Source organism: Dendrobates tinctorius, unplaced genomic scaffold (genome assembly GCF_039654945.1).
Source record: "Dendrobates tinctorius isolate UK_male_01 unplaced genomic scaffold, ASM3965494v1 ptg000091l, whole genome shotgun sequence".
Lineage (NCBI taxonomy): Eukaryota > Metazoa > Chordata > Amphibia > Anura > Dendrobatidae > Dendrobates > Dendrobates tinctorius.
Window position 1 is genome coordinate 14203750 of NW_027361759.1, and position 22353 is coordinate 14226102.

A 22353-nucleotide genomic window follows, 5' to 3' on the forward strand; every position below is an offset into this window, starting at 1 on the left:
CCGGCCTTCGCTTTTACTTGGGCTTCTAAGGCCATAGCGAAATGGGCTAAGGACCTCCGCCAAGGCATTTTGGCTGGAGACCAGCCAGAGCAGCTGGCAGATCTCGCCGACCAAATTTCGCATGCAGGCGGATATTTGGTCTCGGCCTCCCTGGATGCCGCATCCTGCGCAGCTCTGGCATCAAGCAACTTGGTGGCTATTAGGTGCACAGTTTGGCTTAAGGCTTGGCAAACGGATTTATCGTCAAAAAGTCCCTCACCAGTTTACCGTTTCAGGGATCGCGTCTTTTCGGCGATAGGCTGGACCAGATCATTAAGGATGCCACTGGGGGCACAAGCTCCCTTCTTCCCCAGTCAAAATCTCATCGACCTCCTCCGAAACATCAGTTTCGACCCTTTCGTCTTTTTCGTTGCTTCACTACAGCAGATACGTCTTCCCACCAGCAGAGGCCTCAACCGCGCCAAGATAGGAAGAGTCTCCTTTAGGCCCACTCCTTCCTGGCGATCTCATTCTTCCCAGGGTAGATCTACCAGACCTAGACCTGGAAGATCTTCCTCCGCATGACTGGAATCAGAACACCGGAGCATACTCCCAGGTGGGCGGCCATCTTCTTGCCTTCAGGGACGTATGGCTTGCCTCGGTGGAAGACGCTTGGGTCAGGGAAGTTGTATCTTCTGGATACAAAATAGAATTTGTTTCTTGTCCTCGGGATCAATTTTTCGAATCCTGACCCCCGAAAGACCCCGCCTTGGTTCCGGGCACTTTACAGCAATCGACTCTCTTCTCAAGTCGGGAGTGATTGTTCCAGTACCAGAAAAAGAGCGATTCACAGGTTTCTATTCAAACCTATTTGTAGTGCCGAAAAAAGGAGGCACTGTTCGGCCCATTCTGGACTTAAAACTACTGAACAAAAGGGTCCGTCTGTGACATTTCAGGATGGAGTCACTTCGTTCAGTAATCGCTTCCATGGAGGCACAAGAATTTCTGTGCTCCGTAGACATTCAAGACGCCTATCTACATGTCCCAATCTTCCTGGGTCATCAAAAATTCCTGCGTTTTGCGATACATCAGGATCACTTTCAGTTTGTCGCCCTGCCGTTCGGGCTCGCCACCGCCCCCAGGGTTTTTACAAAAATCATGGCAGCGTTGATGGCCATTTTGAGGATCAGAGGTCTCGTGCTCTTCCCGTACCTCGATGACATCCTTGCCCCAGGCTCTCGAAAGTCTGACCATTGTCTGCGACACTCTTGCTCGATTCGGGTGGATCATCAACACAAAAAAGTCCTGCCTAGTTCCAACACAACGCCTTGTGTTTCTAGGCATACTTTTCGACACTCGTCAGGCAAAGGTCTTCCTTCCCGACGACAAGAGAGTAACTCTTCGGCGGGATGTTCGTTTGCTTCAGGGCCCCCGACTTAATTCCCTCCGATCAGCCATGAGAGTTCTAGGGAGGGTGGTTGCAACGTCGGAGGCGATTCCCTTCGCCCAATTCCACTCAGGACCGCTTCAGCGGGCCATTCTGTTGCAGTGGAACAAGTCTGTCTCCTCACTGGATCTTCCAATTCGACTCTCATTTCAGGTCAAGCTGTCCCTCAATTGGTGGCTAACATCTCCTCTTATCGCCCAGGGCCGATCGTTCCTTCCGGTATATTGGCAAGTGGTGACGACAGACGCCAGTCTTCTTGGCTGGGGCGCAGTGTTTCGCCATCTCACAGTACAGGGCCGTTGGTCAAGGCAGGAAGTGACTCTTCCGATCAACGTCCTAGAGATACGGGCTATTTTCCTGTCCCTGATTCATTGGGACAAGCTGCTCAAATGTCTGCCAATCCGGATTCAGACTGAAAGTGCCACAGCGGTGGCATATATCAACCACCAGGGAGGGACTCGGAGTTCCTCGGTGTTGGCCGAGGTATCCAAGATACTTAATTGGGCAAAAATGTCAGTCCCAGCGATATCCGCCGTACTGTTATGAATGGGTCACCGAGGAGGACAACAAAAAGCCAAGTCCCAGAAAACCAGAGAGGTTGGTAACTATGCAGATTGCAGATCCCTGATCCTATCCACACGACTAGCAGTAGCAGTGGAGCGTTCCTACAATGATCTATACGCCTCGTCACCGCCAGAGGACTACATAAGTCTAAAGCAAGGAAAGGGGAAAACTAACTGCCCCAGAGCAGACCCCCAAAGGAATAGACAGCCCCCACACATGTATTGACGGTGAAACAAGATGAAAACACAAACACAGGCAGGAAAATAGGCTGAGCAAACGATGGGGCCCAAACTAACTATAAAGGATAGGAAAGGAAAGACACTGTCTACAATCTGCCAAAAACCCTACAAAAATAATGTCCAACACTTCTGATAACAAAATTAACCCTGAAGTCACTAGACTTCTCCCACTATATCAGCACTCTGAAATATTCTGAGACACCAAAAAAGAGGCCAATATAATAAGGGACTAAAAAGCAAATTGGCAAATACAGATAAATAAGAGTGGAAATTCAGCACTGCCCCAGCCGGGGCTGGCTGAACACACAAAAAACTGAATAGACGAACAAAATCAAGTGTGAACATTAGCAAAAACACTTAGCTTTGAGAAGGCTGGAACAGAGCTGAAAACCAAGACCTGAGAAGCCAGAAGCAATCACCAGCACTGACTTAGGGTGTCAGCTGTCTTAAATCCAGTCTAACATTCCTGAGGTCCAATCGTCATCCTCATTATCAGGTGGTGGATCACTACTGATTAAATCAGCCTCACTACCTCCTGTTACCACCAGAGGGAGTCTGGAAGGAGAACTCACTACTGGTGGACCAGAGAATGAACTCACAACAGTACACATTCCGGGTGTGGAAAACGAGGCCGCTGATTTTCTCAGCCACAAAGGCCTCGCGGCAGGGGAATGGTCCCTGCATCAAGAAGTCTTGCAACAGATTTGCCTTCGTTGGGGCACTCCGGACGTGGATCTGATGGCGTCCTGTTATGAGCTCATTTTCTGCTCCTGCAGTTGAGAGTTCTCCTGTTCTCCCTCTGGTGGTGACAGGAGGTAGTGAGGTTGGTTTAAGTGGTAGTGATCTGCCACCTGATGAGAAGGATAATGATTGGATCTCTGGAGTATCAGACTGGATATAAGACAGCCGACGCCCTATCCTGGTGCTGGTGATTCAGTCTGGTTCTCAGGTCTTGGACTTCAGCTCTCTTCCAGTCTTTTCAAGCTAAGTTTGTTTTTTGCTAATGTTCACACTTGCGCTTGTTGGTCAATTCAGTATCTTGTGTGGTCAGCTTGCCCCTGCTGGGGCTATGCTGAACTTCCACTCCTATTTATCTGTATTTGCCTTTTTGACCCTTATTAGATTGGCCTCTTTTTGCTCTTTTTCAGAATATTTCAGAGTGCTGATATAGTGGTAGAAGTCTAGTGACTTCAGGGTTAATTTTGCTATCAAGTGTTGGACATTATTTTTGGTAGGGTTTTTTTGGCAGATTGCAGACAGTGGCTTTCCTTTCCTGTCCTTTCTAGTTAGTCGGGCCCCATCATTTGCTCAGCCTATTTTCCTGCCTGTGTATGTGTTTTCATCTTGCTTCACCGTCAATACATGTGTGGGGGCTGTCTTTTCCTTTGGGGTCTGCTCTGGGGCAGTTAGTTTTCCCTTTTCTTGCTTTAGGTTTATGTAGTCCTCCGGCGGTGACGAGGCGTCTAGGAACAACGTAGGAACGCTCCACTGCTACTGTTAGTTGTGTGGTTAAGATCAGGGATCTGCAATCTGCATAGTGACCAACCTCTCAGATTTTCTGGGACTTAGCTGTTTGTTGTTCCTCCTCGGTGACCCATTCATAACAGAATCACCAGCCATACTGCAGTTTCTAGGGTACTCAAAAGCAGGGAAAGATTGTTTAAGGGAAAAGGAAAAGAAAAAAAGTGTGAGAATTTATTTATTTTTTTTTGTATATTTTTTCCTTTTTTTTCTGGGGCCGTAGGAGGATTTTTTTTTCTAATGGAGATTAAGCAATTGTCTGATCATGTGGAGCAACTTGCTGCTGAAGTGCAGGGAATTTCCACCTACCTCATTCAGTCACATGCTGCTGAACCTAAGATTCCTGATGTGTTTTCTGGGGATCGGTCTAAATTTCTGAATTTTAAGAACAATTGTAAATTATTTCTTGCTTTGAAGCCTAACTCATCGGGGAGCTCTGTGCAGCAGGTTAAAATTGTCATCTCCTTGCTGTGCGGCGATCCCCAGGATTGGGCTTTTTCTCTGACACCTGAAAATCCTATTTTGACTAATGTGGATGCATTTTTTCAAGCCTTGGGGTTGTTGTTTGATGAACCTAATGCTGTTGATCAAGCTGAGAGAACCCTGTTGGCATTAGATCAGGGTCAGGAGCCTGCAGAGTTGTACTGTCAAAAATTCCGAAAGTGGGCGGTCCTTACTACATGGAATGATAGTGCATTGGCGGCTCTCTTCCGGAAAGGTTTGTCAGAGACCGTAAAAGATGTTATGGTGGGATTTCCTGTTCCTTCTGGTCTGGATGGCTCTATCATTAGCCATTCAAGTTGATCGGCGTTTACGTGAACGTAAAACTACACGGGAGGCGCTGCCACCTTTTGAACAAATGTCTGAACCTATGCAATGTGATGGGGTTTTGTCTAGGGCGCAACGTCGGGAGTTTATAAGACGTAATAAGCTGTGTTTTTTCTGTGGAGACGCCTCTCATACTATTTCTGTCTGCCCTAAACGAGAGAAACGTTTTGCACACACATTTGCTGTGGGCAGTATACAACCTAAGTTCCTTTTGGCAATTACTCTGATCTGCTCCTTGTCCACATTTTCCACTAAGGCTTTTGTGGATTCAGGGGCAGCTCTGAATCTGATGGATTTTGACTTTGCTAAACGTTGTGGTTTGTCCATGACGCCTCTGCAGACGCCTATTCCTTTGAGGGGTATTGATGTCACTCCTTCGGCGGAGAATAAACCTCAGTTTTGGATCCAGGTGATAATGCGAGTTGCCCCAGACCACCAAGAAAATTGTAAATTTTTGGTGCTGCATAATTTGCACGATACTATTGTTCAGGGGTTCCCCTGGTTGCAAACTCATAACCCAGTTTTGGATTGGAAATCTGCCTCTGTGGTGAGTTGGGGTTGTCGGTGTGTTCTTAGGGACGCTCCTGTTTTCTCCACCTCTCCTCAGTCTCATGATGTTCCTGATTATCTGGCTGATTTCTCTGATGTATTTAGTGAGAGTAAGTCTGCGTCTTTGCCTCCTCATAGGAGTTATATCTGTGCAATTGAGTTGATGTCTGGGTGTAAATTTCCCAAGGGTCGGCTTTTCAACTTATCTGTACTCGAACATGATGCTATGCGATCCTATATTAAGGAGTCGTTGGAGAAGGGTCATATTAGACCATCCTCGTCACCTTTAGGTGCTGGTTTGTTTTTTTTTGTGGCCAAGAAAGATGGTTCATTAAGACCGTGTATTGATTATCGTTCCCTTAACAAGATGACGGTTAAATATCAGTACCCGTTACCTCTGATGTCTGATTTTATTTTCCAGAGTTGAGTGCCTGCTGGTTTACTAAGCTTGACCTCAGGGGGGCGTATAACCTTATTCGCATCAAGCACGGGGATGAATGGAAGACGGCGTTTAATACTCCGGAGGGACATTTTGAGTACCTGATGATGCCTTTTGGGCTCTCTAATGCCCCTTCTGTCTTCCAGTCCTTTATGAATGATATTTTCCGAGACTTTGTGGATAAGTTTTTGATCATCTATCTGGATGATATTTTGATCTTTTCTAGTGATTGGGATTTCCATGTGGAACATGTCCGGACTGTGTTCCGGTTTTGAGGGAGAATTCCCTGTTTGTTAAGGGATCGAAGTGCCTCTTTGGTGTACAGAGGATTTCATTTTTGGGATTTATCTTGTATCCGTCGACTATTGAAATGGACCCGGCCAAGGTACAAGCCATTTATGATTGGGTTCAGCCTACTTCTTTGAAGGCTCTCCAGAAGTTTTTGGGTTTTTCTAATTTCTATCGTAAATGTATAGGTAATTTTTCTAGTATTGTCAAACCACTGACTGGTCTGACCAAGAAGGGAGCTGATGTGCTGAATTGGTCTCCTGAGGCTGTCTCAGAATTTCAGGAGCTTAAGCGGAGATTAACTTCATCTCCAGTTTTACGGCAACCTGATGTCTCACTTCCATTTCAAGTGGAGGTAGACGCTTCTGAGATTGGTGCAGGAGCTGTTTTGTCCCAAAAAGACCCTGTGACTTCTAAGATGAATCCCAGTGCCTTCTTTTCTCGAAAGTTCTCCCCATCTGAACGCAACTATGACGTGGGGAATCGGGAATTGTTGGCCATGAAATGGGCATTTGAGGAGTGGAGACATTGGTTGGAGGGAGCTAGACATCAATTTGTGGCCCTCACCGATCACAAGAATCTGATTTATCTGGAGTCGGCCAAACGCTTGAATCCTAGACAGGCTAGATGGGCCTTGTTTTTCACGCGTTTTAATTTTGTGGTCTCTTTTCTTCCGAGCACTAAGAATGTTAAGGCAGACGCCCTTTCTAGGAGTTTCTTTGCTGATTCTCTTAATGTGACCGAGCCTACTACTATCCTAGGTGAGGGGGTAGTTCTTTCTGCCATTTCGCCTGATTTGAGACGCGCCCTGGAGGAATTTCAGGAGGATAAACCTGAGCGTTGCCCTATGGGAAGATTGTATGTTCCTGACCAGTGGAGAAAGAGAGTGATGTCTGAAGTCCATTGCTCCGCATTGGCTGGTCATCCGGGTATTTTTGGTACCAGAGATTTGGTGAGTCGGTCGTTTTGGCGGCCTGCCTCATCTCGTGATGCTAGGAATTTTGTACAGTCCTGTGGGACTTGTTCTCGGTCTAAACCCTGTTCTCGTTCCAGTGGGTTGCTGATGCCCCTGCCGGTGCCCAAGAGGCCATGGACCCATATCTTAATGGATTTTGTTTCTGATCTTCCTGTCTCTCAAAGAATGACTGTTATCTGGGTGATTTGTGATAGATTTTCGAAGATGGTCCATCTTGTACCACTCCCAAAGTTGCCTCTGATATTCATGCCAATAAATTGGTTTGTGCTTTTCACCGGGCCCATCCTGATCAGCCTGGTGGCATGGATGTGGGTTCGGTGACCCCTCCTCAAAGGGGGGGGGGGTACTGTTATGAGCTCATTTTCTGCTCCTCCAGTTGAGAGTTCTCCCTCTGGTGGTGACAGGAGGTAGTGAGGTTGGTTTAAGTGGTAGTGATCTGCCACCTGATGAGAAGGATAATGATTGGATCTCTGGAGTGTCAGACTGGATATAAGACAGCCGACACCCTATCCTGCTGCTGGTGATTCAGTCTGTTTCTCAGGTCTTGGACTTCAGCTCTCTTCCAGTCTTCTTCATTTAAGTTTGTTTTTTGCTAATGTTCACACTTGTGCTTGTTGGTCAATTCAGTTTCTTGTGTGGTCAGCTTGCCCCTGCTGGGGCTATGCTGAACTTCCACTCCTATTTATCTATTTGCCAATTTGCCTTTTTGTCCTTTATTAGATTGGCCTCTTTGCTCTGTTTCAGAATATTTCAGAGTGCTGATATAGTGGGAGAAGTCTAGTGACTTCAGGGTTAGTTTTGCTATCAGACGTGTTGGACATTATTTTTGGTAGGGTTTTTTTGGCAGATTGCAGACAGTGGCTTTCCTTTCCTGTCCTGTCCTTTCTAGTTAGTCGGGCCTCATCGTTTGCTCAGCCTATTTTCCTGCCTGTGTATGTGTTTTCATCTTGCTTCACCGTCAACACATGTGTGGGGGCTGTCTTTTCCTTTGGGGTCTGCTCTGGGGCAGTTAGTTTTCCCTTTTCTTGCTTTAGGTTTATGTAGTTCTCCGGCGGTGACGAGGCGTCTAGGAACAACGTAGGAACGCTCCACTGCTACTGTTAGTTGTGTGGTTAAGATCAGGGATCTGCAATCTGCATAGTGACCAACCTCTCTGGTTTTCTGGGACTTAGCTGTTTGTTGTTCCTCCTCGGTGACCCATTCAGAACAGCGTCCCGTCTGAGCAAGAAAGTGGGCGCCGATGCTCTGACCATTCCTTGGTCACAGTTCGCGCTCCCCTATCTGTTCCCTCCTCTTCCTCTTCTTCCAAAGCTGTTGAAGATCAAGGCAGAAGGGGTACCAGTAATCCTCATCGCGCCGGATTGGCCGAGAAGGTTTTGGTTCGCGGACATCGTCAACCTTCTCGCAGACTCTCCTTGGACACTTCCAGACAGACCAGATCTGCTGTCTCCGGGTCCGATTTACCACCCCAATTCTCCGTCGCTCAATTTGACGGCGTGGCCATTGAGACCGCGGTACTAAAAAAGTCAGGGTTTTCAGATCGGGTAATTCACACAATGATCCGGGCTAGGAAGCCTTCGTCTTCCAAAATATACTATAGAGCGTGGAAGGCATATTTTCCTTGGTGTTCGTCCAATTGCGTTCTGCCAATGTCTTTCTCGCTCCCTTCTATTCTAGCATTCCTCCAGGTAGGCCTGGACGGGGATCTGGCCCTTAGTTGTCTAAAGGGGCAAGTTTTGGCGCTTTCAATTGTTTTCCAGAAGACTCTATCCTCGCGGCCGCAGGTAAAAACCTTTTTACAAGGGGCGGCCCATGTAGTTCCTCCGTATCTGGCTCCAGTGGATCCCTGGGATCTCAATTTAGTCCTAGAGGCTCTACAAGGGTTCCCCCTTTGAGCCTCTCAAGGAGGTTTCTCTATCTCTTTTCTCTCTTGGAAAGTGGCCTTTATGGTGGCCATTACTTCCATCCGACATGTCTCGGAGTTGGCAGCTCTTTCTTGTCAACCTCCTCTTATAGTGATTCACCAAGATAAAGTTGTTCTACGGCCTCCGCCATCCTTTCTTCCCAAGGTGGTATCTGCTTTCCACTTGAATGAAGACATCGTTCTACCTTCTTTCTGCCCGGCTCCAGTTCATCCCCGGGAACGCTCCTTGAACAGACTGGACCTGGTCAGGGCGACGAAGGTCTACTTGGCTAAAACCGATGCGTTCCGGAAGACACTCTCTTTTCGTCATCCCAGATGGAGCTCGACAAGGCCTGTCGGCCTCCATGGCGACTATTGCGCGCTGGATCAGATCGGCTATCTTAGAGGCTTACCGGATAAAGAACAGAGTGCCCCCTTCTGGGATTAAGGCTCACTCCACTCGGGCAGTGGGCGCATCCTGGGCGGTGCACCACAGGGCTTCTGTGATGCAGCTTTGTAAAGCTGCAACCTGGTCCTCTGTTCACACCTTTGTAAAATTTTACAAGGTCCACACCTACACTTCGGCGGATGCCAGCCTAGGAAGAAGGATCTTGCAGGTGGCGGTGGTGAGTCCGCTGACCTGATGGAAGTTTGTTTCCCACCCCAGGGACTGCGTTGGGACGTCCCATGGTTCCTGTGTCCCCCAGTGAAGCGATAGAGAAAACAGGATTTTTAGTTGCTTACCGTAAAATCTGTTTCTCGGAGCCTTCATTGGGGGACACAGCACCCTCCCATGTTTTCAACTTCTGTACTTTGTTCTATGTAATATAGTTCTAGTTGAATTGTTGGTTTACTTTATATTCTATTGCTTCTCCTACTGCTTTCTCACTAACTGTGTAATTGAGCAGCAGTCGGTGGGGTGTATACTGCGGAGGACGAGTTAACTTTGTCATTTGCATAGTGGCAGCAGCATACACCCATGGTTCCTATGTCCCCCAATGAAGGCTCCGAGAAACAGATTTTACGGTAAGCAACTAAAAACCCTGTTTTTTCTGAGCCCCATCGGGGACAGTGATAATGTGTGCAAACTGTAAAGCGCTGCGGAATATGTTAGCACTATATAAAAATAAAGATTATTATTTCACAGTTTCACCACAGTTGGAATTTTTTTTCCCGTTTTTCAGTACGTCACATGAGAAAAGTACAACACGGCTTTGTTGACAGAAAAAAAAAAAAAAGTTATGGCTCTAGGTAGTAGGAAAAAATGAAAATGCACAAGCAGAAAATAGCCATGTCAAAAAGGAGTGAAATGTTCTGTACAGTTTTGAGTGTTTATTTATAAATGTAATATATTTCCCATTTAGTAATGCTGCAAAGGAATTATATACTAGCTGTTAGATGCCCACACGTTATAGCCGATGGCTGAAAAGTAGGGATGAGAGAATAGCTTCAAATAACTCATCCGAACAGCTACAGCGCTTACTGAATAGCTGCATCGGGAACCCGGAAACCTGGAGCGCTCCCGATAATCAGCTGTTCGGTGCCGCAGCTGCATGACAGTCACAACACATGCATGGAGAACCCAACAGATAGTCCAGCTCAACGACAAAGTGAGATAAAATTCTTTATTCACTCAGATTCCAATAGAGGATAAAATATCAGCAAGTATGAAGCAGAATGTTGTGTTATCTACGCGTTTCAGGTGACGCAGCACCCTTAGTCATGACTAAGGGTGCTGCGTCACCTGAAACGCGTAGATAATACAACATTCTGCTTCATACTTGCTGATATTTTATCCTCTATTGGAATCTGAGTGAATAAATAATTTTATCTCACTTTGTCGTTGAGCTGGACTATCTATCAACTGGAATTTTCATGCCAAGACACGGCGGTTCCGTGCTCCGACTCCTGGGATATCTTTAAGTGGTGAGCTGGATTGTTTTTCATGGAGAATCCAATACACAGGCTCTCCATGCATGTGTTGTGACTGTCACACAGCTATGACACTTGCAGCTGTGGCGCTTATCAGCCTGCACGATCCAGGTATCTGGGTTCCCAATGCAGCTATTCGGTAAGCGCTGTAGCTGTTCGGATGAGTTATCCGAAGCTATTCGCTCAACCCTACTGAAAAGGAAGGAGAACCGAGATGTCCTATTGAGCGGAGTTGGGGAATTCAAATGTCTTGTTATCACAATATCAAAACATGGTTGGCTGTAGCATGCACCATCACCTGCGGTGGTATTGAGGTATATTCCCCTGAAAGCATTACTTCTAGAAGACAATGGAGCGCCTATGAACGGTCAATAATGTAACCAATGCAGCAACCATATAGACCTGATGAAGACACGTAACCCCTTAGTTTGTCATGATATTGTCCCAATTGTAAGTTTAACACTGATATTCTATCCCAAATGGTTCTCTAATATTTCTTTGCTGTGTCTATATAGCATCAGACATTCACACCAAAGAAACTCTTCATACTACGTACAATGTCACCAGTGTGCTGGCTGGAGTGGTTCATAGATACAGCGCCATCCTGAATGACCCTGTTCTATTACAGGTTTGTGAATGCAGTGTTTGTGCGTTTTAAACTGTATTTTAGCTTTAGAAAGTCTTGTTTTATAAATTGTTAAACTCCTGAGTTTGGATGACAAACGAGCTTCTGTATGTGCATGCGTTTCTCTTAAAGACCAGTCTGCCACAGGTTTTAAAGGGATTCTATTAGCAGGATTTCATCCGCACAAACAATTTATAAGAACATGGAGCTCTTTTAAAGACAACGTCAGCAATACACTTACATGGTCAGTCAGTTTCTCCATTATGGAGATATCAGCGTTTGAATTTTTATGTAAATGAGGCTAATCGCTGTTTTCCATCTGAAGCCTTTGTCCCTACAGTCGTATTCCCCGCCCAACGCCACCATTTCCTGTTCTTGCTTGATTGATGGCTACTAGTGATGAGCGAGTATACTCGTTGCTCAGGTTTTCCCGAGCATGCTCAGGTGATCTCTGAGTATTTTGGCATGCTCGGAGATTTATTTTCTGTCGCCATAGCTGCATGATTTGCGGCTGCTGGACTGGCTGAATACATGTGAGCAATGCCTGTTTGTTAGGGAATCTCCACATTTATTCAGGCTGTCTAGCAGCCGCAAATCATGCAGCTGCTTTGACACAAACTAAACCCGAATAATGAGTATACTCGCTCATCACTATTGGCTTCTTTTCTTTGTGACTTCAGGCAATGGAGCCACCAGTTAAGCAAGAGGAAGCTGTGATGGGTGCGGAATAGATCTGGAGTGAAAGAAGCTTCTGATCTACAAATAGTCCTTCAGCCTCATTTACATATCAGTTCAAACACTTGATTTCTCAGAAACAGAACTGGACATATAAATGTATTACTGGACCTGTCTTTGATAGCGCTATATGCATATTTAAATATTTTGGGGAACATGAATTCCTGCTGACAGCATTCCCTTTGGAGGGGATCTTTCAGCAGGTTTTTGGTATGTAATCTGAGAAAAGCATGAGGTAGGGGTAGAAAAAAAAAACTAAATTCAACGTTGTGTCACTTATCAAGCTGTGTGCTGTTGTTTACATACACGGAAGGTTTTATCACTGGGAGATTCCTTGCCAGGTCTGATGTGCACACGACTGCTAGTCCAACTCCACCCCTACTGTGATCAGCAGCTCACTGGCAATGTACACATCTGGTGTGTCAGGCTTGGGTTTCTCAGCTTTTCTGCATTCTACATCTAAGAACTGTGATTGTGTCATAATTATTAAACTAGGTGATACTTTATTGGATTCTCCGTCTCTCTTCCTACCTTAGACTATGTTCACATGTGGCGTCTTTGATGCATTTCTTTCCGCATGCATAACTTGCTGTCTTGACAGCAAGAAACGCCTCAGAAAAGCAGGTTATGTTTAGTTTTTGGTACATTTCTGATGCGTTATGGGTTTTTTTTTCTCCTGCGTATTTGTCAGGGTTCATTTGTCTTTTGTGCATGCTGATAGTTTAGTGTATGAAAAAAAATCTGATTCTACTTCAAGTTTTGGCACCAAAAACTCAGCAAAAACTGATATTTGTGTTTTTGCAGCATTTCTTGCACCACCCATTGTTTTCATTGGGTGAAAAACGTGGCGTGACATGCAGCATTTTGCAGAAACCAGGCCCATTTGAAGTGGAGATGGCTATTCCCCATGTCGCTCCTTCCCCAGTCCCTCGGGTACTGCCTCGAAGTCGAGACCCCCCTCCTTCCCCAACCCCTCTGGGGTCTGGGTTGAGGTCGAGGCGAGGGTGAAGGCCCCTGATGGTGACAGACGCACCCTCCTTAATCCCCCTCTGGGGGCATTAAGTTGAGACACCTCAGGTAGGGCCTATATAAGGCAGCATTCTGTAGCTTAAACAGCCGGGGACCCCAGCCCCGCTGCGGGTTCCTGTGGGGGCCGGGGGAGAGTGCAGGCAGACATGGCACATACAGAGACAGGGCTCCCTGCGCCCCTGTCTCTGCGGCATCGGCTCCATAGCGCCTCAGGGGGACCCCCCTATACGGACACCACTATCGCTACTGGCCCCACCGCTATTCTGTCTCTCAATCCGGGGGGGGTCTGGTTCAGATCCGACCCCTTCCCAGACATCCGTGCCGCCCTGGAGCCCTCCTGGGCATCAGGACTCTAATTTAGACCGCGGCTTCGGCCTAGCTGAAGTCGCCGCCTTCTCCCCGCCCCCCGGATGACGAATATGACACTCTATAGTGTCATAGAAGGTGCGGATCGAGGCAGGGCGTGTTTTTTACATAGCCCTGTGCGCCCTTTTCAGCTCTCCGCCCCCTTCTCCTCCTCAGCGTCCCGGTGGCCATCTTTGGATGCAAGCCATCTCTGTGAGGATGCCCACAGCAACGTCGGCAGTCTCCGGGGGGCACAGGACTGTGATTTGTCGGCGCTGGACCTAGGGGCACACTGGTGGGGTAAGATCACAGCTGGGTTCTCTTTACTCAGCTGTGAATCCATATTACCTATAAGGCTCTCCTATAGGTTTCCTCTTCGTAGCACCCCTGTAGGGTCCCTGATAGCCAGCCTCTGTGCACTATGCCGGGCTCAAGAAAGAGAACCAGGCAGGACTGTTTTTATGCATTCTGCACAGCCTGCAAAACCACCCTCCCCAGTGGCAGCACGTACCCGCATTGCCGGGATTGCATCCAAAACGCTGGGTCAGAAACCCAGGAAGCCCCTACCAATGCTTCAGCGTCTGCTACCACGCCGGAATGGGCTACTCAGATGTCGCAGTCTATGACACAGTCTATAGATAACCTAACCTCCACATTGCTGCAGGGTCATGTCTCGGCTATGAACATTACCCAGCAAAAGGACAGCTTGTCTCGGGAACATGCCGTTTCCGACACTCACAGACGAAAGCGGACCCACAGGTCACGGTCATCTGCGTCATCCCATAGCACACGATCATCTCCTTCCAGGGAGAGACACCGTGATTCCAGGTCACCTAGACCGTTCCCTAGCAGAGACAGACAACGCAGATCCCCACAGCGATCCCCGACCACAGCAGACCTTCACCCTAGTTCGCCCACCAGGGAACGCCTTAGTGACACGAAGGATTCGGAAGGCATCTGTGACTCCGACTCAGACAACGAAACGGAGAGGTCTGCGGTACCTTGTCCCCCTAGCAATACAGCGCTAGTTGAGGACATAGTCTCTTCCATCCATCGGGTGCTGGAAATCTCTGATCCAACCCCGGAAGTCCCAGAACACAAGATTTCCTTTGAAAGTGTCCTAAAACCACCTAAGGTCTTCCCTAATCACCCGGAGTTTCAGACGATACTTACTAAGCAGTTTACTAGCATCCTGAGAAGAAATTTGCCAATCGCAAATATTTGGAAGCGAGGTACCCCTTCCCACAGACGGACACCAAGGGGTGGACAGATCCACCCGAAGTGGACCCCCCAGTCTCTAGGCTAGCAGCACAGACCCTACTCTCACTACCGGATAGCTCAACCCTCAGGGACACAGCAGACCGGCAGGTAGAACGCATGGCTCGGTCAGTTTTTGAAGCGGCAGGGGCCTCTCTGGCTCCCGCGTTCGCTTCAGTCTGGGCGGCCAAAGCCATTCTGGCTTGGGCTAAAACATTGCAAGATGGTCTTCAAGCTTCAAATCCCGGGCTTTCGGACCAAGCGGTTCAAATAGCAGTGGTAGCAGATTACATGCTTCAGGCAGCCCTGGACTCTGCAAGAGGGGTAGCAGGGATAGCAGCAAACGCTATCACTATCCGGCGTATCCTCTGGCTGCAGGAATGGAAAGCGGATGCGGCCCAAAGAAGTCCCTCACGCATCTCCCGTACCTTAGTGGACGGCTTCTTGGTGAAAAGTTGGACACAATGATATCCAACACCACTGGGGGTAAGAGTACCTCTCTCCCTCAGCGGAAACCTAAGCGAACGTTTAAACGGCGGAACCAAACACTATTCCGGTCCTTTCGGAATTCTTCGGGCTGGTCCGTCTCGCGCCCAGCACAAAATCGTAACCACTCTCCACGCAGGGACAACCCATGAGCGGCACAGAGGCCGGATAGGACCTGGCTGTCGAAAGCAGGCCAAGCGAAACCTAAGGGAGGAAAACCTCAGAACCTCGCTTCATCATGACTCACGAACTCCGGAAGACACCCCACCAGTAGGCGGGCGACTTCTACTCTTTCAGCAAGTCTGGCTGCCTATTACAGAAGACAGGTGGGTCAGGGAAATGGTGTCTTCCGGATGCAAGATAGAGTTCACTTCCAGTCCACCGAACCGGTTTTTCCTCTCTGTTCCACCAAAACCACCAGACAAGGCTCGTACCTTCCACCAAGCGGTCTCCTCTCTCCTTCAAGCAGGAGTCGTAGTACCGGTTCCAGTGAACGAACGCGTCCTGGGGTTCTACTCCAATCTAATCGTAGTCCCCAAAAAAGGAGGCAGCGTCTGGCCCATACTAGACCTAAAACAGCTAAACAAATATGTACGGGTCCGTCATTTTCGCATGGAGTCCCTTCGGTCCATCATTACGTCCATGGAGCAGGGAGAATATCTCTCCTCCATAGATATACAAGACGCATACCTGCACATACCAATTGCTTCTGCCCATCAACGGTTTCTCAGGTTCGCGATCAACCAGGACCACTACCAGTTCGTGGCTGTCCCATTCGGACTTGCCACAGCTCCAAGAACGTTTACCAAGATCATAGCAGCTACCATGGACGTTCTACACTCCAGAGGTATTGTAGTCGTACCATACCTGGACGACCTTCTCATCAAGGCTTCCACCTTCAAGGACTGCGAGATCAGTGTCTCAATCACAATCGACACTGAGTCGCCTGGGCTGGTTAGTCAACCTACAAAAGTCATCGAATACCCCGAGTCGGACACTGACCTTCCTGGGGATGCTATTCAACACTTACAGGGGTCTAGTGCTCCTCCCCAGGGACAAGACACTGGCTCTCCATCTGGGAGTTCGCATACTCCTCCGATCTCTCCGGTTTGCCATGAGAGTCCTTGGCAGGATGGCAGCAGCAATGGAGGCGGTACCATTTGCCCAGTTTCACCTCAGGCCTCTTCAACTAGCCATCCTCAAGTCTTGGGACAGGAATCCCTTCTCCCTCGACAGGGAGTTTCGGCTGACATCGTCAACCAGGAGGTCCCTACACTGATGGCTCAAGCCAACTTCGCTGGCAAGGGGAAAATCCTTTCCCTCAGGTCAATGGAAGGTTCTGACCACCGATGCAAGCCTGACAGGTTGGGGTGCGGTGCACCTACATCACAGGGCACAAGGCAAGTGGTCACCAGTGGAAGCGACCTTGCCCATCAATATCCTGGAAATTTGGGAATATGTGAATCACCAAGGCGGGACCCACAGTACCCAGGCGATGAGAGAAGTGGCACATATCCTCCATTGGGCGGAAGACACGAGGTCGGTACTCTGCGGTCCACATTCCGGTTGTGGACAACTGGGAAGCAGACTTCCTCCGCAGACAAGGAATGGACTCGGGGCAGTGGTCTCTCCATCCCAAAATTTTTCACCAGATCTGCCATCGCTGAGGGACCCCGGACATGGAACTAATGGCATCCCATCTCAATGCCAAGGTCTCCAATTTCATGGCCAGGACCCGCGGTCGCTCGGAGCGGATGCCCTGGTTCAGGACTGGACCCAGTTCCAGCGTCTGTACATTTTTCCACCCCCTCCCCCTGATCTCCAGAGTCGTGAGGAAGATCAAACAAGAAGGAGTTCCAACCATCCTGATCGCGCCGGACTGGCCCAGACGTACATGGTACGCCGACATCGTACAACTTACAGCAGACGCCCCCTGGCGTCTCCCCGACCGCCCCGATCTTCTGTCACAAGGCCCGTTCTTCCACCAGAACTCAGGTGCCCTCAAGTTGACAGCGTGGCCCTTGAAACCTGGGTTTTAACCCAGGCAGGGTTTTCACCGGATGTCATTACCACCATGATCAGGGCAAGGAAGCCAGCCTCCGCCAAGATTTATTACCGTACCTGGAGAGCTTTCTTTACCTGGTGCGAATCTCGCAGACAGGTCCCACTCCCTTATTCCCTCCTGAAGGTACTCGGTTTTCTTCAATCGGGTATGGACACCAGGCTATCCCTAGGCTCGCTTAAGAGCCGGGTGTCAGCGCTTTCAGTGCTTTTACAAAGGCGTATTGCTAACAAGCCGCAAGTAAGGACTTTTCTCCAGGGAGTTTCCCGATTAGCTCCCCCCTACAGGCGTCCACTGGAAACGTGGGACCTCAACCTGGTCCTGACAGCATTGCAGGCACCACCTTTCGAACCCCTTAAGGAAGTTCCACTCCGCATTCTGTCACAGAAGGTGGTTTTTCTGGTGGCAATCACCTCGCTGCGCAGAGTGTCTGAATTGTCAGCGCTCTCATGCAGACGGCCTTTCCTAGCCTTTCACCAGGACAAGGTGGTTCTCCGTACAGTACCATCCTTCCTTCCGAAGGTGGTGTCCATCTTCCACCTCAACGAGGAAATTTCACTGCCATTCCTTTGCCCGGTTCATAGAGTGGAGAAGGCTCTGCATACGCTTGACCTCATCAGGGCATTGCGTATATACGTGTCTAGGACTGCACCTTTCCGGAAGTCTGATTCCCTCTTCCTTCTTCCAGAAGGCGTTCGCAAGGGTCTACCGGCTTCCAAAGCTACCCTTACCAGGTGGATCAAGTCCACCATACAGGAGGCTTAACGCCTTAACAATTCTCTTCTTCCAGCCGGTATCACAGCACACTCTGCGCAGGTAATAGGGGCCTCCTGGGCCATTCGGCACAACAAGTGTCTAAGGCGGCCACTTGGACTAGCCTACACACGTTTACGAAGCACTAAAGTGTTCATACCCAGTCCTCAGCGGATGCGAGCCTGGGTAGATGGGTTCTGCAGGCGGCAGTGCCCCAAGTTTAGGGACCTGCTAGCACAATATTCGTCCATTGCTTCCCACCCAGGGACTGCTTTGGAACGTCCCATGGTTCTGTGTCCCCCAATGAGGCGACAGAGTAAAGGAGATTTTTGTGTACTCACCGTAAAATCTCTTTCTCTTAGCCTCTAATTGGGGGACACAGTTCCCACACTGTTGCCCTTACGGGCCGTTGTTACGGTTGAGTTCTCATATTGTTCTTTGAGCTCGTACATAGTAGCCTTCTTACAGGCATGGTTATGTCGTTTCTGTTACATTCCTCCTAATGCTGTTGCACAAAACTGGAGAAGGCTGACGCCGTCCAGGGGTGTATACTGCAGAGGAGTAACACCCATGGTTCTGTGTCCCCCAATTAGAGGCTAAGAGAGAGATTTTACGGTGATTACACAAATATGTCCTTTTTTGTTACTGTACAATGCAGCTGAAAATCTGCATGAAAAAATGCAACGTGTGAGTGTAGCACTACTCTGCTTTCATATGCGGTAGCAAAAACCTGCTGACATTCCCTTTTAAGGTAAATTTACACTGCATGATTCTCAAGTACAAGGATGCTGATCACTCAATAAATGAGGCTACTCTGTGCAATCCTGCTGACAGGTTCCGTTTAATGTCACTAGTCAGGTGGTGTCAGCTGAGCCTTATGCTGGCCATTTCCTGGCTTTTATTGGCTTATAAATGTTATTAAATGTAATAGCAGTTTTGAATGTGTTGTTTTTTGTTTTTTTTACCGAAAGCTAGAACTGTATCCAAAAAAGTAGAAGTGGTAGTCAGTCTTTCATTCATCACTATAAAAACTGCTGCCACAATCCTGTGTACGAAACTACAAATGTATTGGCATTTAAATTAGTGAACTAATATTTATTAATATTTTATTTGCCTGGATACTAACATAAGGCTTCTATTATTTTATCCAATTCCTCTATAAGTGCCCGCTCACACTAGCAATGATTTTCTCCTCCGAGAGAATCCGGCCAATTATGGTAGTGACATGGGGCTCTGTCTCTGATCAGACTGTCGGCTTACTGTGATCCGATTCTCTGGCAGGAGAGAATCGGATCACAGGTACAGAGAACCTAATTTCTCCATTGTCTGCGTAAATCTGACTGCACTTGGTGACATCTCAATGATTTGTTGTATTAATTGTTGGTTTGGTTTTTTTTTGGTTTTTAATTTTTAAAAAATTCCAATACGAATAATGGGTTTATTTTGTTATTAGAGCATCCAGCTTCTGCAAAGATTAACCTACAATATCAGAGTTTTGCATGCCAGTGTCAATATAGAGGAATTGATCTCATTTTTGATGAACAGAATGTAAGTAACCATATCGTTGTTAACTATTTAATGTAATTCGAACATATTATATTGTTCGATGATGTATAGCATGCAGCCAGAGACATTTGTTTCCTTCTTTTCCAGGCAGTGATATCATGCACAATAAAATGATTGCACACTTAGTCTTCATGCTGACGTCCAGTTTTCACATTTCACATATGTGTTCTGTCTATGGTCTTCATCACATTATCAAGAAAAATAATCTTGGGAATATTTTTTTTTTTTTTTCCGAAGTTACAGATCAAAATTACCCATACAAATCTGTGGGTCTTTGAAAACAATGGAAAGCGCATGGATACTGTTCATGTGCTGTTTTTTTTTGTTGGTTTTTTTTTTGCATTCCTGGAATGGTGCCATCAGTGTGAGGCCCCTGCACTTAGTCTTCTACTTATTATCAACCACCTTCTGCTGTTATTCACCCGCTTCAGAGTGTGTCCAGCAGTTTGTGACCTGGAGCAAGCCAGAGGTCATGGTCATGTTTCAATGCAAGTCTACGAGATCTTTGTTCTGGCTCTCATAGATTTACATTGAGAGCTTGTGACCGTAACCTCTGTCTTCCGGTCAGTATGACATTGCAGTCACAAGATCGCGGCGTGGCACAGGGAAGAGCTGAAGACAGCAGCAGGTGAGTATAATATTACGTCCAGTGATTTTTTACATTAGTAACACCATACCAGTACTGCAAAAAAACAGGAGTGGTGCTTTTCAAATTTTTTCTTTAGCAGTAGCGATAATACCTAGAGATGAGGGGATCATTTACTCACAACCACAGTACAGGTCAGAGCTCTCTGGCCATGGCCAGGAGCCTCACAAATTTCCTGAGCTTCTGAATTCCCCAGCACGGCTTTTTGTCAGCCTGGTGTGACATCATTTCTGCTGTGCACAGCTGACATTTCGCCACCCCGGAAACGCTTAAGAGAAGCATCCCATGTTATCATAATTGAATCCGCACATGTTCTAATGGTGCGTTTTTTTTTTTCCGCTGCGGAAAAAAACGCTGCATGTTCATTAATTTTGCGTGCGTTTCCGCATACATACAGTTGTATTGCAAAAACGCATGCTAAAACGCTTAACAAAAGTGCGTCATAAAACGCATGCGTTTTCCTGGGAAGAGGGTGTGCGTTTCCGGTCAGGAATGTTCTGCTTCAAAAAAGCAACGTGGGCACATAGCCTTATTGTATTAGAATTGAAATGTCCTACACAAAGACATGGTCAGTATGTTCCATAATGTTTGAACCACAACCTAAAGGGTTTATCTCATTTTACTAATGGGGAAAACAAAGTTCTTGTTAGATTAAGCAATTTTGCAATTGACCTGTGATTATGGTAAATATCCTTTCCATTCTCAAGATCAGAGGGATTTTTAGTTCAACTGTATACAGCTTGTTACCAAGGTTATTGGACATTTCTGCAGTCTCAGAGGTGGCCGATTTGTTAAGCATGCTATCAATCACTGTCTAGATCAGGGGTCCCCAACCTGTACCTCGGGAGCCACATGTGGCTCGCAGTCCCGTGACTGTCTGCCAGTTGGTGCACTAGGTCCAGGTTTAGCAAACAGGCATGAAGAGTACATCTCAAAATGGTGAATTTTGTGAGTAGCCCAGTACAGAAGTGCAGATCTGGATGCACATTTACTGGTCTTAGGGGTTTAGAGATGTTTTAGGTATGGTACGCTGGAGGATGATACTACCTGTTAGAGGAGGTGCTCAAAGCTGGATGCGACAGTGTGTTGAGAGTCCGTGATGGAAGAATACTGAATGGGGGCATTGTGGGAACCCCTGGATCTCAGTTTACTGCTTTGGAGTGATTTCTGTGGAAAAGCTTCCGTTATCATTATACCTGTAAAGGGGGATTTGGTTTTAACTACTCTGAAGGGGGTGGAAGCTGGATGTGGCTCGCGACCCTCTCTATAAGCTGAATGTGGCTCTCAAGGTCAAAAAGGTTGGGGACCACTGGTGTAGATCGTGACGATCCGTGTTGAGGAAACCCTTTCAATTTGGGGTAAATATGTACCAGAGTTACATATTTTAGTTTGAGTCTATGTGCTCACAATGTGTGTTGTTGTTTTTTTTTTTTTAAGTTCTATTACATTCTCGGAACAATAAAGTTAGGAAATCTGCCAGTCGGCCCCCAGTATTGTCTAATATTATTGTCTGGCTTGGCTTGAGACACACTCACAAAATCTAATGGTGACTGACGAGTGTGCCAGTAGAAACGAACATCTCTTGTCGGTTTCGTTTTACAGAAAATAAAACCTAGAATTTGTATTTCACTGTAGAAACCACTTCAGTCCAGTGGTGTGAAGGTTTGGTCAGGGGTGGAGATCATGTCCGGATAAGAGTTGTTGATTATTTTTTGTCTGTTTATAGAATACTTTCTCTAAAGAAAAATATTCAGGATTGAGAGTCCTCAGTAGTTAATACCTTTTAATGGCTAACTGAAAAGATGGTACCACATTGCAAGCTTTCGAGACTACTCAGGTCTCTTCATCTCTAAAGAATGTATTCATTCTGAAGCAAAGTGATATAACACAATGAATTTTACAAGGCAGATAATTTGTGTAAGCTGCTGTCATTTTGTAGTATTCCTGTAAGAAATAAGCATGTGTATATATAATATGCTGTGTATGTGACTGTAAACCGGCTTTTTTATAATAATGTGTTCTAGTCAGTCCCCTGAAGATGATCTGACAATGCCATCTCTTGGCCTTCTAGCAAACCTGTGCCGGAACAATCTGTCAGTCCAGTCGCATGTCAAGTCATTGGTAAGGGAAACGAACAAATTTCTACATATTCTCCCCTTAATGATTGTAATATATCTCACAATC

At 47.1% G+C, this 22353-nt stretch overlaps 1 protein-coding gene across 4 annotated transcripts in view; it reads left to right on the forward strand.

The window, feature by feature from the left end:
• The window catches only part of CIP2A (cellular inhibitor of PP2A), a 122918-nt gene that overhangs the window by 5487 nt on the left and 95078 nt on the right, over positions 1-22353 (forward strand). For all 4 annotated transcript variants that reach the window (XM_073586247.1, XM_073586245.1, XM_073586248.1 and 1 more), the window contains 3 exons: positions 11181-11293; positions 19411-19505; positions 22194-22290. In XM_073586247.1, coding sequence (XP_073442348.1) covers positions 11181-11293; positions 19411-19505; positions 22194-22290 — 305 coding nt within the window. The remainder of the gene's footprint in view (positions 1-11180; positions 11294-19410; positions 19506-22193; positions 22291-22353) is intronic.